General features: G+C 37.7%; 1 protein-coding gene across 1 annotated transcript in view; it reads left to right on the forward strand.

The window, feature by feature from the left end:
• Window positions 1-8,571, forward strand: part of LOC126977075 (general odorant-binding protein 70) — a 40,430-nt gene extending 31,859 nt beyond the window's left edge. Inside the window, exons 4-6 of the mRNA XM_050825770.1 lie at window positions 1,276-1,311; window positions 2,407-2,557; window positions 7,318-8,571. Coding sequence (XP_050681727.1) covers window positions 1,276-1,311; window positions 2,407-2,557; window positions 7,318-7,406 — 276 coding nt within the window. The 3' untranslated portion in view covers window positions 7,407-8,571. The remainder of the gene's footprint in view (window positions 1-1,275; window positions 1,312-2,406; window positions 2,558-7,317) is intronic.
• Window positions 8,572-21,326: the final 12,755 nt, after the last annotated feature.

A 21,326-nucleotide genomic window follows, 5' to 3' on the forward strand; every position in this document is an offset into this window, starting at 1 on the left:
TATTTCCGATACGTCAGTCACTTTGTTCTTGTGTGCGTGCGTTGCTATCTAGACGTATCAATCATCTAAGAGTTATATTTTTTTATGTTTGCGAAATCAAATCAAAATTATTTATTAATTTTAACCATAAAATGATGCTAATAATACTTAACGTCTAGCTTTAACCTTCAGAAGTATCTATAACACATTGTTACTACTTTAAAACATTTTTTTCAGCATTTCACAAAACATTTAACACAAAGTGGTACAACAAAAATAACCAAATTAAAAATTAATTCAATCATGAATATCAAAAGAGGTCAGTACTTTCATCAAAGCTGTGAACAATTAAAGGTTCTAGTGGTGCTAAAGCTCAAAGGTCAAAATTAGACCATTATTCATTTATTTTTAAGTTTCAACTTAATTAAGGTTTGTTTGTCAAAGGCTTATACCTCTATAATGTACCTATGTGTGTGTATATTGTGTGTCATTCAAACAGTAGTGTGTGTAATATTTATCTGAATTAGTTTAATCTATCTATAAGCCATGTTATACAAGAAAAATAGTTTAAAAGGGGTACAGAGATTTCGCTTTATGTTTTTTTATATACCGATGACGTGAATATCAACATGTGAGATTATTTTAAAGATCTATCTTACGATTAACTGCATCCATCAGTCCACCCACCACAAGCAATGATATTCAAGCAAGAACGATAAAGCCTTCCACGGAAACTCAACTAAACTACAAAATATACCTATATATAGTTTTATATACATATAAATATGTATTTTTTTTTTAATTTATTTAATCATAAATATATGCACAGTTGGTACTTAAATTTTACATCTCGTCAAACCGTTGCAACAGTTTGATGGCGAGTTTCCGCTCTTAGACCATATTATTATACTATTGTGCATCTATAATAAATTATACCTAATTTCTAATACACATATAGCATTACACACAAATCATTGCTTACTTAGCTATCAATTCATAATATTCCTAAAAACATATTAAAATCTTACCTGAATACATATAACTGAACTATACTACTTTAAATATTAAGGCCTATGTGGATACGTTAAGAAAGTGCTCTTTTAATTTTTTCTCAAGTACTACTTTACAGTATTTTTATCCTCTCTTAAGCATTCTATACTATTAAAAATTTTAGGCACAACATATTCCCTGAATCTTTCCCCATAGTAGTTACATATTTTTGGTATTAGAGATATATATAGAGTATGTAATAATGCTCTCGTGCCAGCCCTAATTCAAGTTGTCATTATGTTCCAGTGCCTGCTGCAGTGCGTGTACCGGAAAGTGAAAGCTGTAAGTATCGACCTTTTCTATTTTATTACACAATAAGTAAAAGGAAAATTTTTATCCGTAATCGTAATTATTAATTTCATCTTGTTTCACATTTAAACAGCTGTTGCCCTTTGTTTGAGCTCGGCTTAACAAGATGAATAAAATGATAGTGTGTTTATAATGTATGAGACTGCCCCGCGGTTGTTTTTCAACCACAATTCATTATATATTTTGTAAAATTTGTGTGTTTGTCCACGCTAATCTATTGTTATAGCAAAACCGATTTGGATGTGATTTTCATTCATGTATTGTGGTAAGCGCCTCGAAACATTACAATCGATTCTTGTGAATCGTATAGCAGGATACTATAATTGCATCAACAACTAAATACGCGGGAATCCACTTATTTATAAATAAATTTTTACACAAAGAGAATTTAACCACTACCTTTTACGGTGTACAAAATAAATTCAATTTCATATTGTCTAATAAATAGATAAATACTTTATTCCTACCTCTGTGGCTTAAACACACTGCTATCTGACGAAGCGTCTAGGGTGCAATAGGCAGAACCAATGAAGTTTATTATGAAGAATATTATAAGGACATATTATCACTCCTCTTTTTTTCACACAACACTTTCCGCCTAACTTTCATTGACCGAATCGGGTTCTAAATTCAACAAACGTAACCTGAACTGAAAAAATGATTTACATTGCTGCTTATTGACCAAGTTTATTTTGAACAACTGCAGTAAATGCGGCAATGTATAGTTATAGCAGTAGAAGCTTATTATTAGCTTATTTTAGTGTAATTTGTGGCATATTCCATATTTCTTTGTTTTTATGCGACGTGATCTGTCTATATGTATAGAACGTCATTAGGTAGACCGTTGCCTCTCACCACGAAGCCCCCGGTTCGATCCTCGCCCGCCACGTAAGGGTTTATAAGGTCGGCAACGATCTTGTAATTCCTGTACAAGAGTATGGGCCGCGGTGATCAATTCCATCATGTATGATCATTTGTCTCGCCGATCTTGTCAGACTTCTTATAAAAAATCTGTTATAAGTTACTGTAGTATTGAGTTATGCTTTATTTGTTGTTTTGGTATTTCAGGTTGATGGTTTCGGGTTCCCAACACTAGAGGGTCTGGTCGGATTGTACTCTGACGGCGTGAACGAGAGAGGATACTTCATGGCAGTGCTAGAGGCCTCACGGGAGTGCCTCATGAGAAACCATGACAAGTTCTCCAGAGCCATTCCCATGGGTAAGACCCTGAAGAAATTGTTTACATATATTTGTTATGTTACATTGATTCCACTTCCACTGAGCTGGATGGACTTGATTCCTTACTGTCGTGACTCATATGGTGTCATTTAAAAAGAAGTTTCTTTAACTTATTAACTAAATTTTACTATCAAGGATTTGAGACTTCCTGTCATTTCAAATATGTTACACACGAGTGAATGAATGAATGAACAGTGAGTTACTACTAGCTACTACTACTATCCTGTTATATACTGTTACCTAATAGTTGTCAAAACCATGATATTTAAAATAATTTCTTTAATTTTTGTGAGCAATTTTTATCCTATATAGAATTTACAAGTCAATTAGAAATGGTAGATAGTCTTTCGAAGATAAACGTAATAAAGACCAGAAAAAGCGGCTCTTGTTAAAAAAACGAAAATAAATTATAATTACTAGAAAATTTAAATACTCCAAATAAAAATTATTTATAAATTTTAATCATAAAATAATGCTAATACTTAACGTCTAGCTTTAACCTTATGAAGTATCTATAACACAGTGTTACAACTTTAAAACATTTTTTTCAGCATGTCACAAAACATTTAACACATAGTGGTACAACAAAAATACCCAAATTAAAAATTAATTCAATCATGAATAATCTCAAAAGAGGTCAGTACTTTCATCAAATCATTTATCATTTTTCTCATCAGAAAATTAATAAATTAAATTATATTTATAAAAATTTTTTCAATAAAATATAACCAGTGTAAAAATTTTGTTATAAGTATTAACACGTGCTTTTAATCCTTGAAAAGTATTTTATTTATAGATAGCGTAACTCAGACAAAATATTTCATCACTTATCTAAACAGGGCAACAGTATTAAGTATACATTGGTAGCTTTTACTTATTTCATATTTAAATTAAAGTGCTGAAACCAGATCCAATATTGAATAAATTTGATATAATATTAAGAAGTTAAAAATAGTAACCCCTTGTTCGTTATTACAGCAATATTTCATAAACCATTCAATTCTTTTATTATTTTGACGTTTGTCGACCAAATTGGAGAAGTTTTGAAAAAAGGAAAGGCTTGAAGCACCCAGAACCAGCGAGCATCTATGAAAAGAGTAATGAATGTAGGAGGAAGCGCGTGAGGTTTGTAAGGATGGAAGCCAGTGGCGTTCTGTTTTCTCTGCCCACCCCGACGGGAACAAGATGTGAGTGTATGTGTGTTTGGTGTGTGACATTTCATCACATATTTATGCAATGAGTCGGCGCGGGGTACTTAATTTATTTGGCAAAACAATGTTTGCTGGGTCAGTACTTGTATTCTATTTTTTATTTTTTATTTTTTTTATGGAATAGGAGGACAAACGAGCGTACGGGTCACCTGTTGTTAAGTGATCACCGCCGCCCACAATCTCTTGCAACACCAGAGGAATCACAGGAGCGTTGCCGGCCTTTAAGGAAGGCGTACGCGCTTTTTTTGAAGGTACCCATGTCGTATCGTCCCGGAAACACCGCACAAGGAAGCTCATTCCACAGCTTTGTGGTACGTGGAAGAAAGCTCCTTGAAAACCGCACTGTGGAGGACCGCCACACATCCAAATGGTGAGGATGATATCCTAACTTGTGGCGTGTCGTGCGAAGGTGGAATTCGGCGGCAGGAATCAGGTTAAACAGCTCTTCGGAACACTCCCCGTGATAAATGCGGTAGAAGACACAAAATGAAGCGACGTCTCTACGCAACGCCAAGTGTCCAGCCGTTCACAGAGCACTGTGTCCCCGACAATTCGAGCTGCTCTGCGTTGCACGCGGTCAAATGGATCGTGCTGATACTGGGGTGCGCCAGACCAGAGATGACAGCAATACTCCATGTGTGGCCGGACCTGCGCTTTGTAGGGCGCTAGTATGTGGGCCGGCTTGAAGTATTGCCGTGCTCTATTAATGACGCCCAGTTTCTTTGAAGCCAATTTGGCTTTGCCTTCCAGATGACCACGAAATTGGCAATCGCTCGAGATTGCGAGACCCAGTATTCCGATACTAGGCGAGGCTTCGAGGGAAGTGTTGTCGAAGAGCGGCGATACGACAAATGGGGTTTTTTTAGTGGTAAACGCACAAACTTGAGTCTTCTGGGGGCTAAATTGGACAAGGTTCAATTTTCCCCATTCCGCGACCTTCTCAAGAGAGGACTCGATAGAAGACACAAGTTTCTCCCGGCACTGGTCGACGATTTCCCGAGAGAGACCTGCATGGTCAGTGTATACGGCATCACCAGTGCTGTAGTCTGCATAGCAATGAATGTTGGAGGTGTCCAACATATCATTGATATGCAGAAGAAACAGCGTGGGAGACAGCACACAGCCTTGGGGCACTCCAACATTCACGGGCTTCGGGTTCGAGAAATATCCGTCGACAACGACCTGTATGCTACGCCCAGTGAGGAAGCTGGAGGTCCACTTGCACAAGCTCTCGGGAAGCCCAAATGATGGAAGTTTGGAGAGGAGCGCCTTGTGCCATACACGATCAAAGGCCTTCGCTATATCCAGGCTAACTGCCAGGCCTTCCCCCTTGCTTTCAATAGCCGCTGCCCATCTATGTGTTAGGTATACCAGAAGATCACCTGACGGCGACCATGGCGAAACCCGTATTGTCGGTCGTTGATCAACTGGTGACCCTCTAGATATACCAAGAGCTGACGGCTAATTATGCTCTCCATGATTTTGGAGCGCAGGGAGGTAATAGCAATAGGCCTGTAGTTTGCCGGATCCGAACTGTCTCCTTTTTTTTGGATCGGATGGACAAGGGCTGACTTCCATGAGTCAGGGACTACGCCTTTAGAATAAGAGTGCCGGAATAAACGCGTTAGCACCGGCGTCAACTCAGGGGCACACGTTCTAAGCACGATTGGAGAAATGACATCCGGCCCGCTCGACTTCCTGACGTCCAACGAAAACAGAGCTCGCCTAACAGTTTTCTGTCTGAACTGTACTTCAGGCATAGAGCTCTGACACCGCGGGATGGTCGGCGGTGTTTTTCCGTTGTCGTCAGGAGTCGAGTTGGAGGCGAAAAGAGTGCACAAGAGATCGGCTTTCTCTTTTGCCGTATGGGCCAGGGTGTCATTCCTCATGTGCAACGGCGAAACGGTTGAAGTTACCAAGAGCAGCTTTCGACAACGACCAGAACTTGCGTGTTCCGGTCGGGTAACTGGAAAGCTGCTTGCCGATTTTGACGACGTGTTTTAACTTTGCACGGGCGATTTGCGAAAATCTGGAGGCACGGTTGTATTTCCTCTTAAGAACTGTGCAGTTCGGATCCTTTGTGCCCAGCGCCGCAACCCAAGCTCGATACGCCTGTTTTTTGCAGTCAGATGCTGCTTTAACTGACGCATCGAACCAGGGCTGTGATCTGCCACCGATGGGTACTACAGAGTTTGGTATAAAAATATCCATACCCTGTAGTATCACATCGGCTACTGCAACGGCGCAGGCACTAGGATCATCCGAAGGGAAACAAACCCTGCCCCATGGGTAGGATGCAAAAAAGGAACGCAGCCTATCCCAATCTGCTGACTTGTAGTGCCAAACGCGGCGTGTCGCTGGTGGTCTGCGACGTTGGCGTCGGATGGGCACTACACTCCTGACCAGGCAATGGTCGGACGTTCCGAGAGGGGCGTCGACAAAGACCTGGTAACCATCGGGATGTGTAGTCAGCAGAAGATCCAATAAGGACGGCATGTGGCTATCCACATCCGGGAGCCGCGTTGGTGACTCGACCAATTGGGACAGATCATACGCCAATGCAAAATTATGCATAGATCGCCCTGCGTAGTCTGTGGTACGTGATCCAAGACTACGATTTCAGCGGAGGGGATCTGTGCAAGCACGTCGTCAATTGCCGCTTGAACGCAGCCCATGAGATGATCGGTTTCTGCGTTACCACTATGGGACCTGTACCTGGACACACGCATAGATGCGGACGCGGTCCTCTAAATCTACGCGGAGACAGAGAGTGGACAGGTCCCTACCCTCAAAATTGCCGAGACGGCGACAGCAGATATCCTCCCTAACGTACACACATACCCCGGCATGAGGCAAAAAATTGTGCTCAATTTTGTACCTGGGGTACGTTAAATATGACGTATCGCTAGGTCGAGATATCTGTGTCTCCGTAAGGAAACACAAGGCCGGCTGCGCCGTCTCAAGGTGGTGGTGGACGGCGTTTAAATTGGAGTGAATTCTCCTGATATTGCAAAAGTCCACGTTGAGTGTGGAGCGGGGTGCCGTGGTGTTTCTGCCTCGTTTGTCCTTGGTCATGCGCGGTTCTGTGCCCTCTCCAGAATACGAAGGGCAGCCCGAGCTAGAGTGCTCGGGGAGGGATTCTCCGACTGTGGTAGAGCCGGTACCCTCCTGGGGTAAAATCATTTTAAGTTCCGCTGTCATATTCGGGTGGGGGGGGGGGGGGGGGGAATGGCCACCGGTCCTCGACACTAACCTATGCGAAAAATAGCGGCACTAGGCCGCTACTTCACGCCGGTATTCTGTGCGAGTGTGGTAATGAACCCGGACGAGCCTGGCCCGATTGTGCTGACGTCAAAAGACGGCAGCGTGACTCTCCCACTTCTAAAAAGCCCTTAGTCGCCTCTTACGACACCCATGGGCCCGGGACTCCCCTATTCTTTTTACGCCCCGGGAAAAGTACTAAAGTAAAGTAAGTATTGAGAACTAATTCTTATAACGTCATGTATATATATATTATGTTTGTTTACAGATAATGGCCGAAACTGCGACGTCTCGTTCGATATATTCGAGTGCATCTCCGACAAGATCGGCGAGTACTGCGGCAACGAAGGACTTTAATGGCAACAATAGCCCTACTAAAACTGGGAACTATAAAGCATACTTAGACTTTGCTCAGACTTTACTTACGTAAAACTTAGCTGAGTGTGATAAAACGCGAACTTGACTTTTGCATTAGGCTGTCTTAGCTTACCTAAGCTCGACATAATTGCAGATATCATATGAGTATTACTATAAAAACGAAATCAAAGATTCTGCTAAGCTTACCGCCAGCTAAGTTTTATGTAAGTACAGTCTGAGCAGTGACTAAGTACGCTCTAATGATACATACAGCCTAAGTATCTACGTGCGTTTTTAACCAAGTAAATACAGAAAATATCGTCGCTTATCATTCCTTCTCACACACACTCTATTGCTATCTATATACACACGTGGGCATAACTGCGTGTAGTAAAAAATTAACAAAATAATTAATGACTAAAACTTGTAGGCCAAACAAAGAGCGGGATTGTAGGGAAAGTTAGAATTACTTTTTTGCTAACTGTACTGATGTAATTATAGTACAAGCAGCCAATCCTAAACTTTTATAGCAATATGTGGATTCAATTACAACATTAACAACATTCAATGTAGCCCTTAAGATATACGTGTTTAGTAAACAGTACAGAGTAAGGACAACGGCGCCTATGGCAAGAGTCCCGTAGGAAAAGATGCACTTCGTTGCCTAAATAAATAAAAAAAACTAACCGGCTAATTATAGGCGACATCCAAAAATATATAAGCCCTATAATATAAAAATAAAGGCTTGCATCGTGCAATTCCTCCCTCACAATATCCTATAAAACAATTACAACCAAAAAATATCAATAAAGAATTTAACGCCTACAAAAAATATATTACACTATTGCTAGGTCAGATATTGCTACAATTTTTTTTCAGGAGTTTAAAAATAAACATTTATGCATAACGTTACCATTTAATTGAAATTGTATCATATTAATGTATATATTATAAGATCTTACAAAATTTATTGTAAATAATGATATCTAATATGGCTACTAAATTGTGATGCTCAATAACTTTATATTCAATATATTTGTTTATTCATTATAAGTAGAAATATAAGCATGAATTTTGTCAAAATTTTATTAATTACTAAGAATTTTAATTTCACCTTAACGAACTGATAGAATAATTTAGTTAAATAAATAGAATATGAAATTTATTGCATTTTGCTTTTCCTAAACTTATTACTAACCTACTTGTGAATTCATCCATAAAAAGAGAGCTTGAAAGCGAATTTGATAATTTTACTTACAGATGACTCTATCAATTACTTACCTATAAATATACTGGTATTTTAGAGTGTTAAATTAAAAACTATGTGGAGAGATAATTTGTATCAAAAAGAATAAATAATTTTGTTGTTTATGTATTAATAGTAAAAATAATTATTACTATAATAATATATACAATAAATCTAGATTAAAATCAAATTGAAGAATGAAGTATGATGGTATGGATGAATAAAACAGGTATAGTGCAATACGATGTTTTAGAATTTCACCATCGATTTTACTTTTACATACTTTTACATTTACACAAGTTTACCAAATTAATTTTATATACCACACTTATTTAGAGAATTGTCAATTACTAAGTTTAAAGTAATTAGAAGAGCCTAATTATGTAGATGGGCTAATTATAAAATTTCTATATCTATATGAATTATTGAATGAAAGAATTATTGCAAACAATGTAAAGATTAGTACAATATATATAATCTAATTAATATTGTAATCTAAGTGATATTAACAATCATCGTCCGCTTGTCTTCCGACATAGGCCTCTTCCAGAATTTTCCATTGTGATCTGTCCAGAACAGATCGTCACCAAGTAACTTGTTTAAAATCATCATTTCCACCTAGTTGGTGTGTTGCTTTCCTTGAGTCATTTCCCCATATTTTGGATATCAATCTATAATATTTTTTGTCCATTTCTCAAGGTATATCCTGCCCATCGCCATTTTAATCCTTTTATAGTGTGGTCTATCCTTTCTAATTTCGTTTACTTCTTGATTTTTGTTAGTCTTACCTCGTGTTTCCTTTTGATCTTTATCGTGCTTCTTTAACTGCATTGTTGGCACATTTACAATTTTTGCATATTTTTCTTTGTTAACGACCATGTTTGGCAATCATATGTCATACAAGGTTGAATGCACATATTGAAAACTTTGCTCTTAATTTTCTGGGAGATTTCATTAGTTTTCACTATATTTTTTGAAGACCTGTATCTTCTCCTAGAACTTGCCACTCTTTGCTCTATTTCCTTGTCGATAAGGTTTTTGAGGGATATGATTTCGCCCAACTATCTGTATTCTTGAACATATTCGATGGTATTTTGGTCAACTGTTATAACTTCGTGTGATCCATTAATTTATTTTTTCCAGTGTTTATATCTAAACCAACTGTTTTCTGATACCAATCTATACATATAAATAAAATGGGAGTGTCTGTTTGTAATATTGAAATAACCGTTCTTTACTAAATATATATGAATATACAGGCTGTCCCAAAGTTATGGGACATGAAGGGAAAGTACCTTAAATATCGAAGATAGGCTATTTTACTGAATTAAGACTTGATGTTATTTTTAAAAGTTAGTAATTCTACATTGAAAGATTTTCTAAAAATTACTTGCCTCGTCTGGGAATCGAACCGACTTAAATGTAAAAAAACACCCCTACTCTTACGATGCCAATCGAAAGAATGGCCAAAAACTGATCTGGCAGTGTATGTGTGAGTGTGCGTGTGTGATGTGTTTGTGTGAGTGTGTGTTTTGAAAAATCTTAGTGGGTTATTTTAAACAAGGCTTCGGTAGAGTCGTAGTCAAGTGAATGCAGTATATCCTTAGTTGTCTTTTTAAATTCATATATAGACAAATTAGTTATATTTTGGAGCTTATTTACTTGACTAAATAAATAAGGAAAGGCATATGCAGGAAAACGTTGAGATAGACTGGTTTTTACAAGATAATGAGGGATTTTAATTCGTTTGTATTATTTCGGGATAAAAAAATTGTCTGACATGTTTTATGGTAGGAAGTTATGGCATTTTGAATATATAATTGCCTGACCGTAAGAACCTTAGCCTCTTTGTATAGCGAATAAGTAGGAAAACGGAAGCGTTTACGAAACATTACCTTTAAAACAGATCTTTGTGCCCGCTTTGCTTTAATAAGAGTCGTTTTAGCAGCATTACCCCAAGAGGCAATGCAATAGAGGAGTAGAGATCGGCAAAGTGCGGTGTAAAGTAGAAGTAATGTTTCCTTACTAGAACCATTCCGTAGAAGTTTCATAAAATGAATTGTTTTACGAATTCTTAACGAAATAGATTGTATTTGTTCAGAAAAAGTTAGTCTTTGGTCTAGGTATACACCTAGATACCGAACAACATTAAGCCTATTCAGAGTAACACAAGAACATGGAATTATGTCATCAGGGCAGGAGTGAATTTTTAAGGAAAGATTTCGTGGAGGGGATGATGGTTGGGATTTATGGAAGCATACATAGTTGGTTTTGAAAGTGTTTAATAATAGTAATAAAGTCTCATATAATCCAAAACTCTTTATACACATGCGAATTATTAGTAGATAAGATATAATTCTAATAGTTTGGTGTTAGTAAGATTAATTCGCATAAGTATGCTTCTATTTATTTGAGTTGTGGATCTCGTTAGTGTAAAGGCCTCCTCCAGTTTTTTCCATAGTGTTCGACTTTTGCTTTTATGCATCCAGTCTTTTCCTGCTATCTTTATTAAGTCATCAGTCCACCGTTTATTTGGTCTGCCAACTCTTCGTTTCCCTAATGTTGGTCCATTCCATCTTGTGGTTAGGATTGTCCATCGATTATCAGTATTTCGTGAAATATGTCCTGCCCATTGCCACTTAAGCTTCAGGGCTCGTGTCAGTACATCTGTAACTTTTGTTTTTTGTCGTATGGACTCATTTTTAATTTTTTTGTTTATTTTGAGAATGCTTCTTTCCATTGCTCTCTGCGTAGAAAGTAACCTCTGTTTCACTTTATTTGTGTATGTGTTTGACGCCCATATAGTAAACTCGGCAGGAGGCAGGTATCCATTACAGTTCTCTTTATGTTCATACTAAATTTTTCTTTTAGAATTTCTTTAAAAATATTTAAGGATAAAAAATTATGCTTTAGACAGTTAGATTTGCCATGTTGAGTCTTGTAAAATTAGAGTTGTATTATTGGTATAGCCAATTATGTGAACGTCATCGCTAGCTCTAAATAATATTTTGATTTAATTATTAGACCTCCCTGTAAATATCACCAAGGCAGAAGGAAATAATCCAAAGAAGAAGAAGGATCAAGTCTCCTATGCTGTAATAGGACTTTTAAATTCTAGCTCCTTAAAGAAACATTGATTATAGATATATCTGTGAATCTTGGGTAGCTATGTTTGCAAATAAACATTATAATTATTACTATAAAAGTGTCCTAGAAATAGCTCCTACCCTTCACCATGACACACACATGTCTCATGCACACGATTCAAAGTGACGGAAGCATAATTCAGGCTTCTAATCATGAACTAGCCTTTAGACCACCTGACAGCCCAAAAATGTCTAACCGTGACTAATTTTGATTTGTCAATGTGTGTATTAGCTAATATTCAAAAACTAAGGAGCTAATTCCAAACGTGACTGGCCGCTTAAGAGTTGTCAATCAAAATCAATTACAGCAATTATATATTAGCTTATTATTAGTGTATACTAATACTCATTGAGCATAAATTCAATATATTAAAGCTACTTTGACAAAGAAGGCTTACTATAGTTAAGTAGATAATATAGAAGATAATGATGCATGGTTCTTGTCTGATTCTGCGCACGTCACCAAAAACTGTATAATATTGTGTATGTGTAGTGTTTGTAGCTTATTATTTTTATACGTGTTAAATGAGACTGATCTGTAAGCTAGTCCGTGTTAAGTCGGCTCGAGTTTATTAAGGGAGTGATAGCGGTGCGAGCAACATTTTGCGAGAGTAATTTAAATATAAATAATATAATAATATTGACACACTTTTACACAAATTATCTTGCCCCAAACTAGGCACGCCCTGTACTATGGGTACAAGACAACGATATATTTAATACAATATACTTACTGGCAGCCTGGCACCCTGTATGTGGCGCAATAGAACGTGCATATTTAAAATATTGATTAAAAAATAAATACAAAAGGTATAGTTAAAATAAAACTGAGGTATTATTAAGAAATAACTGAAGTTTATTTTTTAAAAATAACATCGTCTAAATGATGACCCTCTCTACGACGACACTCCTCTAATCGCAAACGGAAGTTATTGAAAACTTTCTTCAGTAATGCTGGTGTAATTGCTGCCATTTCACCACGGATATTCTCCTTGAGCTGATCGATGTTTTTCGTATTGCTGTAGACTTTGTTCTTGAGGTATCCCCACAAAAAAAGTCAGGAGGCGTCACGTCTGGACTACGTGGGGGCCATGGGATATCACCTCTTTTCGAAATCAGTCTGCTAGGGAGCATCTGTTTCACAACCGCCATGGAGTCATTTGATGGTTGACAGGTAGCTCCGTCTTGTTGAAACCAGGTCCTAGAATTCACTATTCTTGAATTTTCAAGCTCTGGAGCCAAAAAACCTTCCAACATCGCAACATAGCGTTCGGTATTAACAGTGACTTTTTGCCCCCGCGCATTTTCAAAGAAAAACGGTCCAATTATTCCTCTACCAGAGATTGCTGCCCATACTGTCACGTTAGGACTATGCAGTGGTTTCTGGTGCTTGAGTTTGGGATTCTCACTGTTCCAGTAACGACAATTTTGACGGTTTACGAACCCATTGATATGGAAGTGGGCCTCATCTGAGAAAAGGATATTGTCAAAATTGGAAAATCGATTAAGCATTTCATTAGCAAATGCGAGCCTTGCTCTGAAGTCAGACTCTTTCAATTCTTGTGTTAACTGCAGCTTGTAAGGATGCAGTTTAAGATCCAAGTTTAAAATTCGTTGCAAACTTCGTCTCGATAAGTGTAAGACAGACGATCTCTTGCGAGTAGACATTTGTGGATCTCCTCGTACAGACTGCATAACTCTCTGAATATTGTCGTCGGTCCTAGATGTTCTTGGACGACCTTTTGCTTGTGGTTTAAACGTTGAACCAGTCTCTTCAAAAGTTAGAAACGACCCACCCGTGAGATGGTAGAAATGAATATATAACGAGGATAAATACATCGATTAAATAAATACATTTTACAAATATGTATATGCATCCCAGTATCAGCTCGACCAATTTGACTGCATGCATCATCATCATCATCATTTCAGCCGGAAAACGTCCACTGCTGGACAAAGGCCTCCCTCAAATATCGCCATGACGATCGGTCATCCTACTCCGGGGATCTTGACCAGATCGTTGGTCCATCTTGTGGGGAGCCTCCCAACACTACGCCTTTCGGTACGTGATCGCCATTCGAGGACCTAACTGCCCCAAAGGCCATCTGTCCGCTGAGCTATGTGCCCACTGCCACTTCAGTTTCGCAATCATTTGGGCTATGTCGGTGACTATGGTTCTCCCACGGATCTCCTCATTTCTGATTCCATCTCGCAGGGAAACTCCGAGTATAACCCTCTCCATTTCCCGCTGAGCAACAGTGAGCTTCCTCATAAGGCCCATAGTTAGCGACCACGTCTGTGTTCCGTATGTCATCACTGGCAACACACCTTCGTCTTCAGACACTGTGGTATTTTGGACGAGAAGATTTTACGGAGCTTCCCGAACACTGCCCATCCCAGTTGGATTCGACGAGTGACCTCTTTCCCGAAATTGGACCTACCAAACTGGATTATTTGTCCAAGGTAGACATACTCGTCAAGAATTTCGAGAGTACAGTTAAAATAAATTAAATTAACTGTTACGGGAGTAGGTGTGACATGACTGCATGCATAATTGCTGAAAATGTTCGCGATCCAATATCAACGGTTGGATCGTCTGATACAGCAAAGAGTGTCCCTTAGTATTGCGTTGAGACATCGATTCTATGTGATCTTTCACCATATTTATCACGGGTAGTATTCGGAAGAACTATTTGAAATAATTTCACCCAATCCACCACACGACACAAGATAGCGTTAGTGTAACTAGTGTGTATCAATGATTGTACACGATATGCCATTTGGTGTCGAGACTATAGAATAGTCTAGCGTTATAGATGACCTGAAAGCCCGATTCTGCGTGACCAATTGTGATTTCTTAATGTGTGCGTCAGCTAATTCCAAATACTGAGGAACTAGTTCCAAGCGTGGCTGACCGCTTAAGAGTTGCCAATCAAAATCGGTTACAGTAACAAAGCATTCTATTTCCTTTTCTATATTGATGTATTTCTGTTAGAGATGTTCTTGCCTTTCGCTCGCTTTGTGTGTCTATAAACCCTAGTATATTGTAAGTGTATGGACGAGACACTTGGTCCAAGGGAGATTGAACAAAATACTATCAACTTTTTACTTTATGTAATCCTTCTTATGTTTTGTAATTTAGTAGTATCGTTATAAGCATTATAAAATCAAATTCAAATATTTTTATTCAAAATGGGATATAACATCACCCATTCGGAAATTAATGCCTCAGATCTGAGAAGAAGAAGAAATAAACTCAGCGGGTTTCTTTTTTTTTCATAAAAATATGGTTACAATATATTATCTATACTAATAATATTATAAAGCTGCAGTGTTTGTTTGTTTGAACGCGCTAATCTCTGGTACTACTTGTCCGATTTGAATGATTCTTTCAGTGTTGGGTAGTCCATTTATCGAGGAAGGCTATAGGCTATGTTTTTTTTTCAAAATTAGGGATCCGTAATAAAATTGCTATTTTGTAACACAATAGTACTATATAATTTATTATTTATTAGCCTGAGAGCGGTTTCTCTATTCCCAATCTGTGGTATCCTAATGGTTATGTTATTAGTCACCTTTACCACACAAACGTTTCTTAAAAATTCCTTTGAATACCGTAATACTTTTGTTTTGAACATTTTCTGGGAAAGTCAGGCATAATCAGTTTATGTTTGTTCCTGGTGTTAACATTATGGATATGACAGCTTTTATCAAGTTGACTAATGTACCTATGAAAATACATTACATTATCAAGAATATTTTGAGAGGCAACATTTTTATTTCTTTAAATTTTTCTCTCAGTGATTCTTTAGGATCTAGGTTATAAATAGCGCGATAGCCCTCTTGAGCAGCACAAAGATGGTATTAATATCAGCTGCATTGCCCCATAGCAATATACCAATAAATTTTAATACATTTAGGTACATTAAACGTTAATTGATTGCTGAGGGAGTTTGACAGGAAAAGGGTATTGACAGACCGAAGTACCCATAACGAAGTGTCTATAGGATTTATTGTTTCCTTTACAAGTCATCATCAGCCGGAAGACGTCCACTGTTGAACGTCCTACTCCAAAGATGTCCACGACAACCGGTCCTGCGCTGACGAGGGCAGCGTATTCCGACGATCGTCGTTCTTGGGGGGCCTACCATCACTGCGTCTTCCGGTACGTGGTCGCCATTTGAGCAATTTTCTGCCCGACCGGCCATCTTTCCGTCGAACTATGTGCCCTGCCCAGAGCCACTTCAGTTTCGCAATAATTGGGCTAAGTCGGTGACTTTGGTTCTCCACGGATCTCGGATTTCTCGCAGGGGAACTCCGAGCATAACCCTCTCCATTGCCCTCTAAGCGACCACGTGTTTTCTCGTCAGGCCCATAGTTAGCGACCACGTCTGCGTTCCGTATGTCATCACTGGCAACACACACTGGTTAAAAACCTTCGTCTTTAGACACTGTGGTATTTGCAAAGTGAAGATTTTACGGAGCTTCCCGAACGCTGCCCATCCGACTTTGATTCGACGAGTGACCTCTTTCCTTGAATTGGACCTGCCCAACTGGATTATTTGTCCAAGGTAGACGTACTCGTTAATAATTTTGAGAGAACAGTTCCCAACTGTTATGGGGGTAGGTGCCACATGGGCATTTGACATTATCTTCGTCTTGTCCATATTCATTTTGAGACCTACTCCTTGGGAACCTGTATTGAGGCCATCGAGCATATGGCTTAAGTCTTACATGGTCTCTGCCATGATTACAATATCGTCTGCGAATTGATATTCTAGGAAATAAGCTCAAAAGGAGTTTTTTCAGTTGTTTTTTTATAACAAATTTTAATACCACCTACTAATATTTCACTAAAAAGTTAACGTCTGAATAATAACTGTAAAATGAAAACCGTTACAAAACTTTAAATGAAATAAACTCTAAGCTTCTAAGAATAAATTTCAAATAACACAATGTCCAATATTCGAACAGTAATTCGGCAAAGTAACGATCTAACTCGTCAACGGTTGCAGCGGAAATGTGTCGACGCCAGGGAGACGTCGCCTTTTATAGACATCTTCACCCTGTCCACCTGTCACTGTCAACAATATATATTTCTTGACAAGTACGGGACACTATCGAAATGTTCACACTTACATTGGGCAATACTCCAGCGATTCATTCAATTACCATACCGTAACTTACATGTCCAAATTGTCAATAATAAAAATAACAAAAAATATATTCTCATATTTCGCCGCACACAATGCTTCCCGTAATACAAATTATAAAGCGTAAACAAAATAGTCGATTGCTATCAACAATAATGACCGTCTGTCTGTCCCACGACCTCTGCTTATTTACTAAATTCAATTGTAAATAGATAAGGTGTCTATAGTCATTAATTACTCAAGTTTTTCTAACAAGATGCGATACCAGGATACTTGAGGCGTGTTTAGTTTTCTTGATTATATCATTCTCATGATTTTAAATGAAATGTATGTACAGATAAGTTTATGTTTTGATAGTATGTGCTATGTTAATTATATAATATACCAGAAGGAGGCTCCTTTGCACAGGATGCTGGCTAGATTATGGGTAGCACAACGGCGCCTATTTCTGAAGTGAAGCCAGTAATGTGTAAGCATTATTGTGTTTCGGTCTAAGGTCTTACCCCATTCCGCGACCTTCTCAAGAGAGGACGTGGCAATAAGACAATTAAATTTTGTACACAATTTCAAAACTCAAACTTATGAATCCATTGATTTTTTTCGTGAATCCCTTATTACTTATAATTTAACTTTTGACAATCTCATTAATGATGACGATAGTCAATCTCAATTCAATGGTCCATACCTCCATTCCAAATTTAGTGTATATGTACTATACCAGCACTCTTGGAAAAGAAAATCTCACTGTCCCATCGTAGCCGTTCCAATTTCAGAGCAAATGCATTTGTCCACCACATTTTAAATATTTTCAATAAATTAAAACACTTGGATAATATTCACTTATTCTGCTCCGACGTACAATCAGCTAAAATAATTTTGTATTGTATTGTATATAATCTAGATTTTAAGTTTGAAATCTCGCAAATGTTATAGCTAGACTTAAGTGTGAAGCGTTCTAATATTTAGTGGATTGTGGCTCTTAAATGGCCTTTACTTATTAACATTTACATTTAACTCTGTATTATAGCTGTCAGCCCCACTAATGTAAATAAATAAAAAACTAATAAGTAATTCTAAGTTAATTTGTAATAAAAAAAAAACCTGAAATCATTCAAATATATTAAGTAAAAATTTTTATTTTGACATTACAATCAGCAATTCAACCTAATGTGAACTATATATACCTACTTGTAGATATAGGATACAGAACAAAATTAAGATAATAATAAAACAACCAAAACAATAGGTATCTATAACACGTTACTCAATATAAACAAAATATGAATACCATACAACCACCATAGAGGTTGTTCAATAACAAGTTGTTGGAGCCAACGAGGCATGAAGATGGGAGATGCCCTTCGTACTTCCATTGTGCCTGTTGACCTCCGCTCCTGCTTAACGTAACTTACGATACAAGTGACCCCTTTAAAATAACTCGTTTACGTAATCGCACTAATTTGAAAGATCCGCTAAGTGACAGCATCCTTTTGGGGGTTCCGTACACCTCCAAAAGAAAATATTCCGTAACCTCGAAAGATCTCTCTTATTTTTCTTCCGTTGACTTTCTTGCGTCCGTTCTTCGCAGGTCTGAGGCATACTAAAAAAAATATCATTCAACCATTTTCATATTGAGCAGGTAAATTTAAGTAGAATCAACAAAACACAAGATAAAATTGTTATTTGGTGTTAATAAAATTGTTGTTTGTAACTCACATATTACAATTACAATAATACATTATATAACACATATAACTACTAAATTGGTAGTATGTTGGTAGTAAATGCATTGCAACAATATTGCGTCTCACATAACTAGTAACGTTCTCACGAGGGCCAAGTTTGTAGAAGCGAGGCAAAGCCGAGGGCATCGATACACCGGAGTAGGAGAATTACTATCGAGTGATGCACCAGTGCTTTTGACTACACTTAAAAAAAATATCAATATTTAATAATAATTAAAAAAAAAATGCGTTTTATTGCTGCTAGCGAACGAGATTCTTTCGACTAACATAGGGACGCTTCTCAATAATTTCAGCTTCTCATTCGCAGTTGGTTTACACCTGGGTATCCCTAGAAAAGTTCCCCATATGTGCCGTTGCGGAGGCAATGTAGACAGCTTTGGTCACCATCCCTTATCTTGCCGCCGCAGTGCGGGCCGTCACTCCTGCCATGCCGCGTTAAGCGACGTCTTGCGTCGGGCCTTTACTACCGTCAACGTGCCGGCTATCTTATAGCCCAATGGAATTTCACGTGATGATGGTAAGAGGCCTGATGGCATGACGTTAATTCCTTGCAGACGTGGAAAGCCGCTGGTGTGGGATTCGACTTGTGTGGGCACGCTAGCCCCCTCTCATATTGAACATTCATCTAGAGCGGCAGGTGCAGCGGCGGAAACTGCCGAAAACTTAAAGCAGAGGAAATATGCATCACTCGGTGATGGAGACATTTTTGTTCCCTTTGGGGTGGAGACGATGGGTGCTTGGGGTTCATCGGCACAAAAACTCATAACAGAGTTATCCAGGCGTCTAACCGATTTAACAGGTGACCCAAGATCTGGTACGTACCTCTGTCACAGGATAAGTTTGACCATACAAAGAAGTAGCGTTGCCAGCTTCATGGGCACCTTACCTGCCGACAGCGTTCTTAATGATAGTAACTATTTGTAATTAATTAATTTTATTAGATTATTTAAGTTTTATTTTATTATTTTTTATATAAATAGTGTTATTAATTATTAAGTAGTTTAAAAAATATAATTAATGTATCACTTCAATAATTTGAACGCTCGTAAGTTGTGAGCTCGGTAAGTGACTTGGTATTGATGTGATTTTTTTTTTTTATTGAAGAGGATGAGAATCGAGCATATGGGTCACCTGGTGTTAAGTGATTACCGCCGCCCACATTCTCCCAAGAGATCCTCCTCCAAAGGAGAAGGAGGAGGAATCAAAACAGCGTACCTTTAAAACAGGGTCAGCCAGCCTTGTAGAAACGCGCTTTTTTTTTAAATTTTTTTCCAGGACCATATACATGGGGTACTAAACACCGCACAAGGAAGCTCATTCCTTAGCTTAGTTGTACGTGGAAGAAAGTTCCTTGAAAATCGCACTGTGGGGGAACGCCACAAAAATTCTCACCATATTCAAAAATTTCGTAAATGTGAAAGTTTTACATATATATCTATTTCTTAAGTATCTTTCATTTGTTTTCTGTGTTGTAAGAAAATTTGGGGAACAATGATCACTTTCGAATAACCCACTTGCTTTCTTGCTGTGATGAGTGTTGCTTATATTTAGAGGAGAATTTGAACACAGCGTCCTGATCATTATTCATACACAAGTTACTATTATTTTCAAATAATTCATATGATTTTTTTTACGATGAGTGAACTCGGCAATTAAAGATATGATCACAATTAGACATATTGCCGTATTGTGAAGAATCAAGGTTCTAGCGAACATTTGTAAACGAGGAAGTGAATAACAAACGCCGGACGCTAATAACAATAAATTCATACGAAACCTTAAATCTGCATTTTCCATACAACAACCTATAAACTATTTATTTGCATTATATTTGATGCACCCTTTTTAACGGAATTATAATCAAGCAACTTTAAAACGTTCAAAAATTTGTACACATATTAAAGGCCCGGTCACAAAACAATATTTTAAATATCCAGGAGTTTATCGTAACCAGTATGCCCCAGGATGGTAAAAAAATCGTCGAAATATACGATACTATATGAAATTGAGTTTGTAATTATTATAAGATACTGTTTTGAGACTTAAATGAAGAATGATAAATTAAATTTAATGAATATGATGAGAATTTTTTAACGACAATAACAACAGTGCACTTTGTGTCGGTAGAGAACAAAGTCACCATATTTAAAAATAGTTTTGTAAATTATTTCGTACTTTTTAGTTTGGCTTGCTATTAAAGCGTATTTTTGTTAGTTTTTTAAACTAAAAGTAAGCTTGGTTTTCGAAGGTGATGTGATAGTCCAATTATCGTATAGAAGATGGACTTCTTGAATATCCGCAAAGACGGTGGCCAGAACAATCGTGACAAGCCTGCTTCATCCTAGGAAACTAAAAAAATATCAGAGCAAGAGATTTTATTAGATTTGCTCTTAGTACCTCTGCGATATACATTGGAGAGAATGCCCTTGGTGCTTTTCAGAAAGAGAAACCGCAACACAACAAAAGCCATTAAAATTCTGCTTGTAAGAGCGTTAGTAAACCCTGTTTTCCTTAAAGCCGCAAATAACTGAACCCTAAGGGAAACGGGAGAGGATAGATGCTCTCATGATGAAGAGAAGTGATATCGTAGACAGAGTTTCATATCAACCTTTACATACGTTGAAATGCCG

This window comes from Leptidea sinapis, chromosome 43, assembly GCF_905404315.1.
Source record: "Leptidea sinapis chromosome 43, ilLepSina1.1, whole genome shotgun sequence".
NCBI lineage: Eukaryota > Metazoa > Arthropoda > Insecta > Lepidoptera > Pieridae > Leptidea > Leptidea sinapis.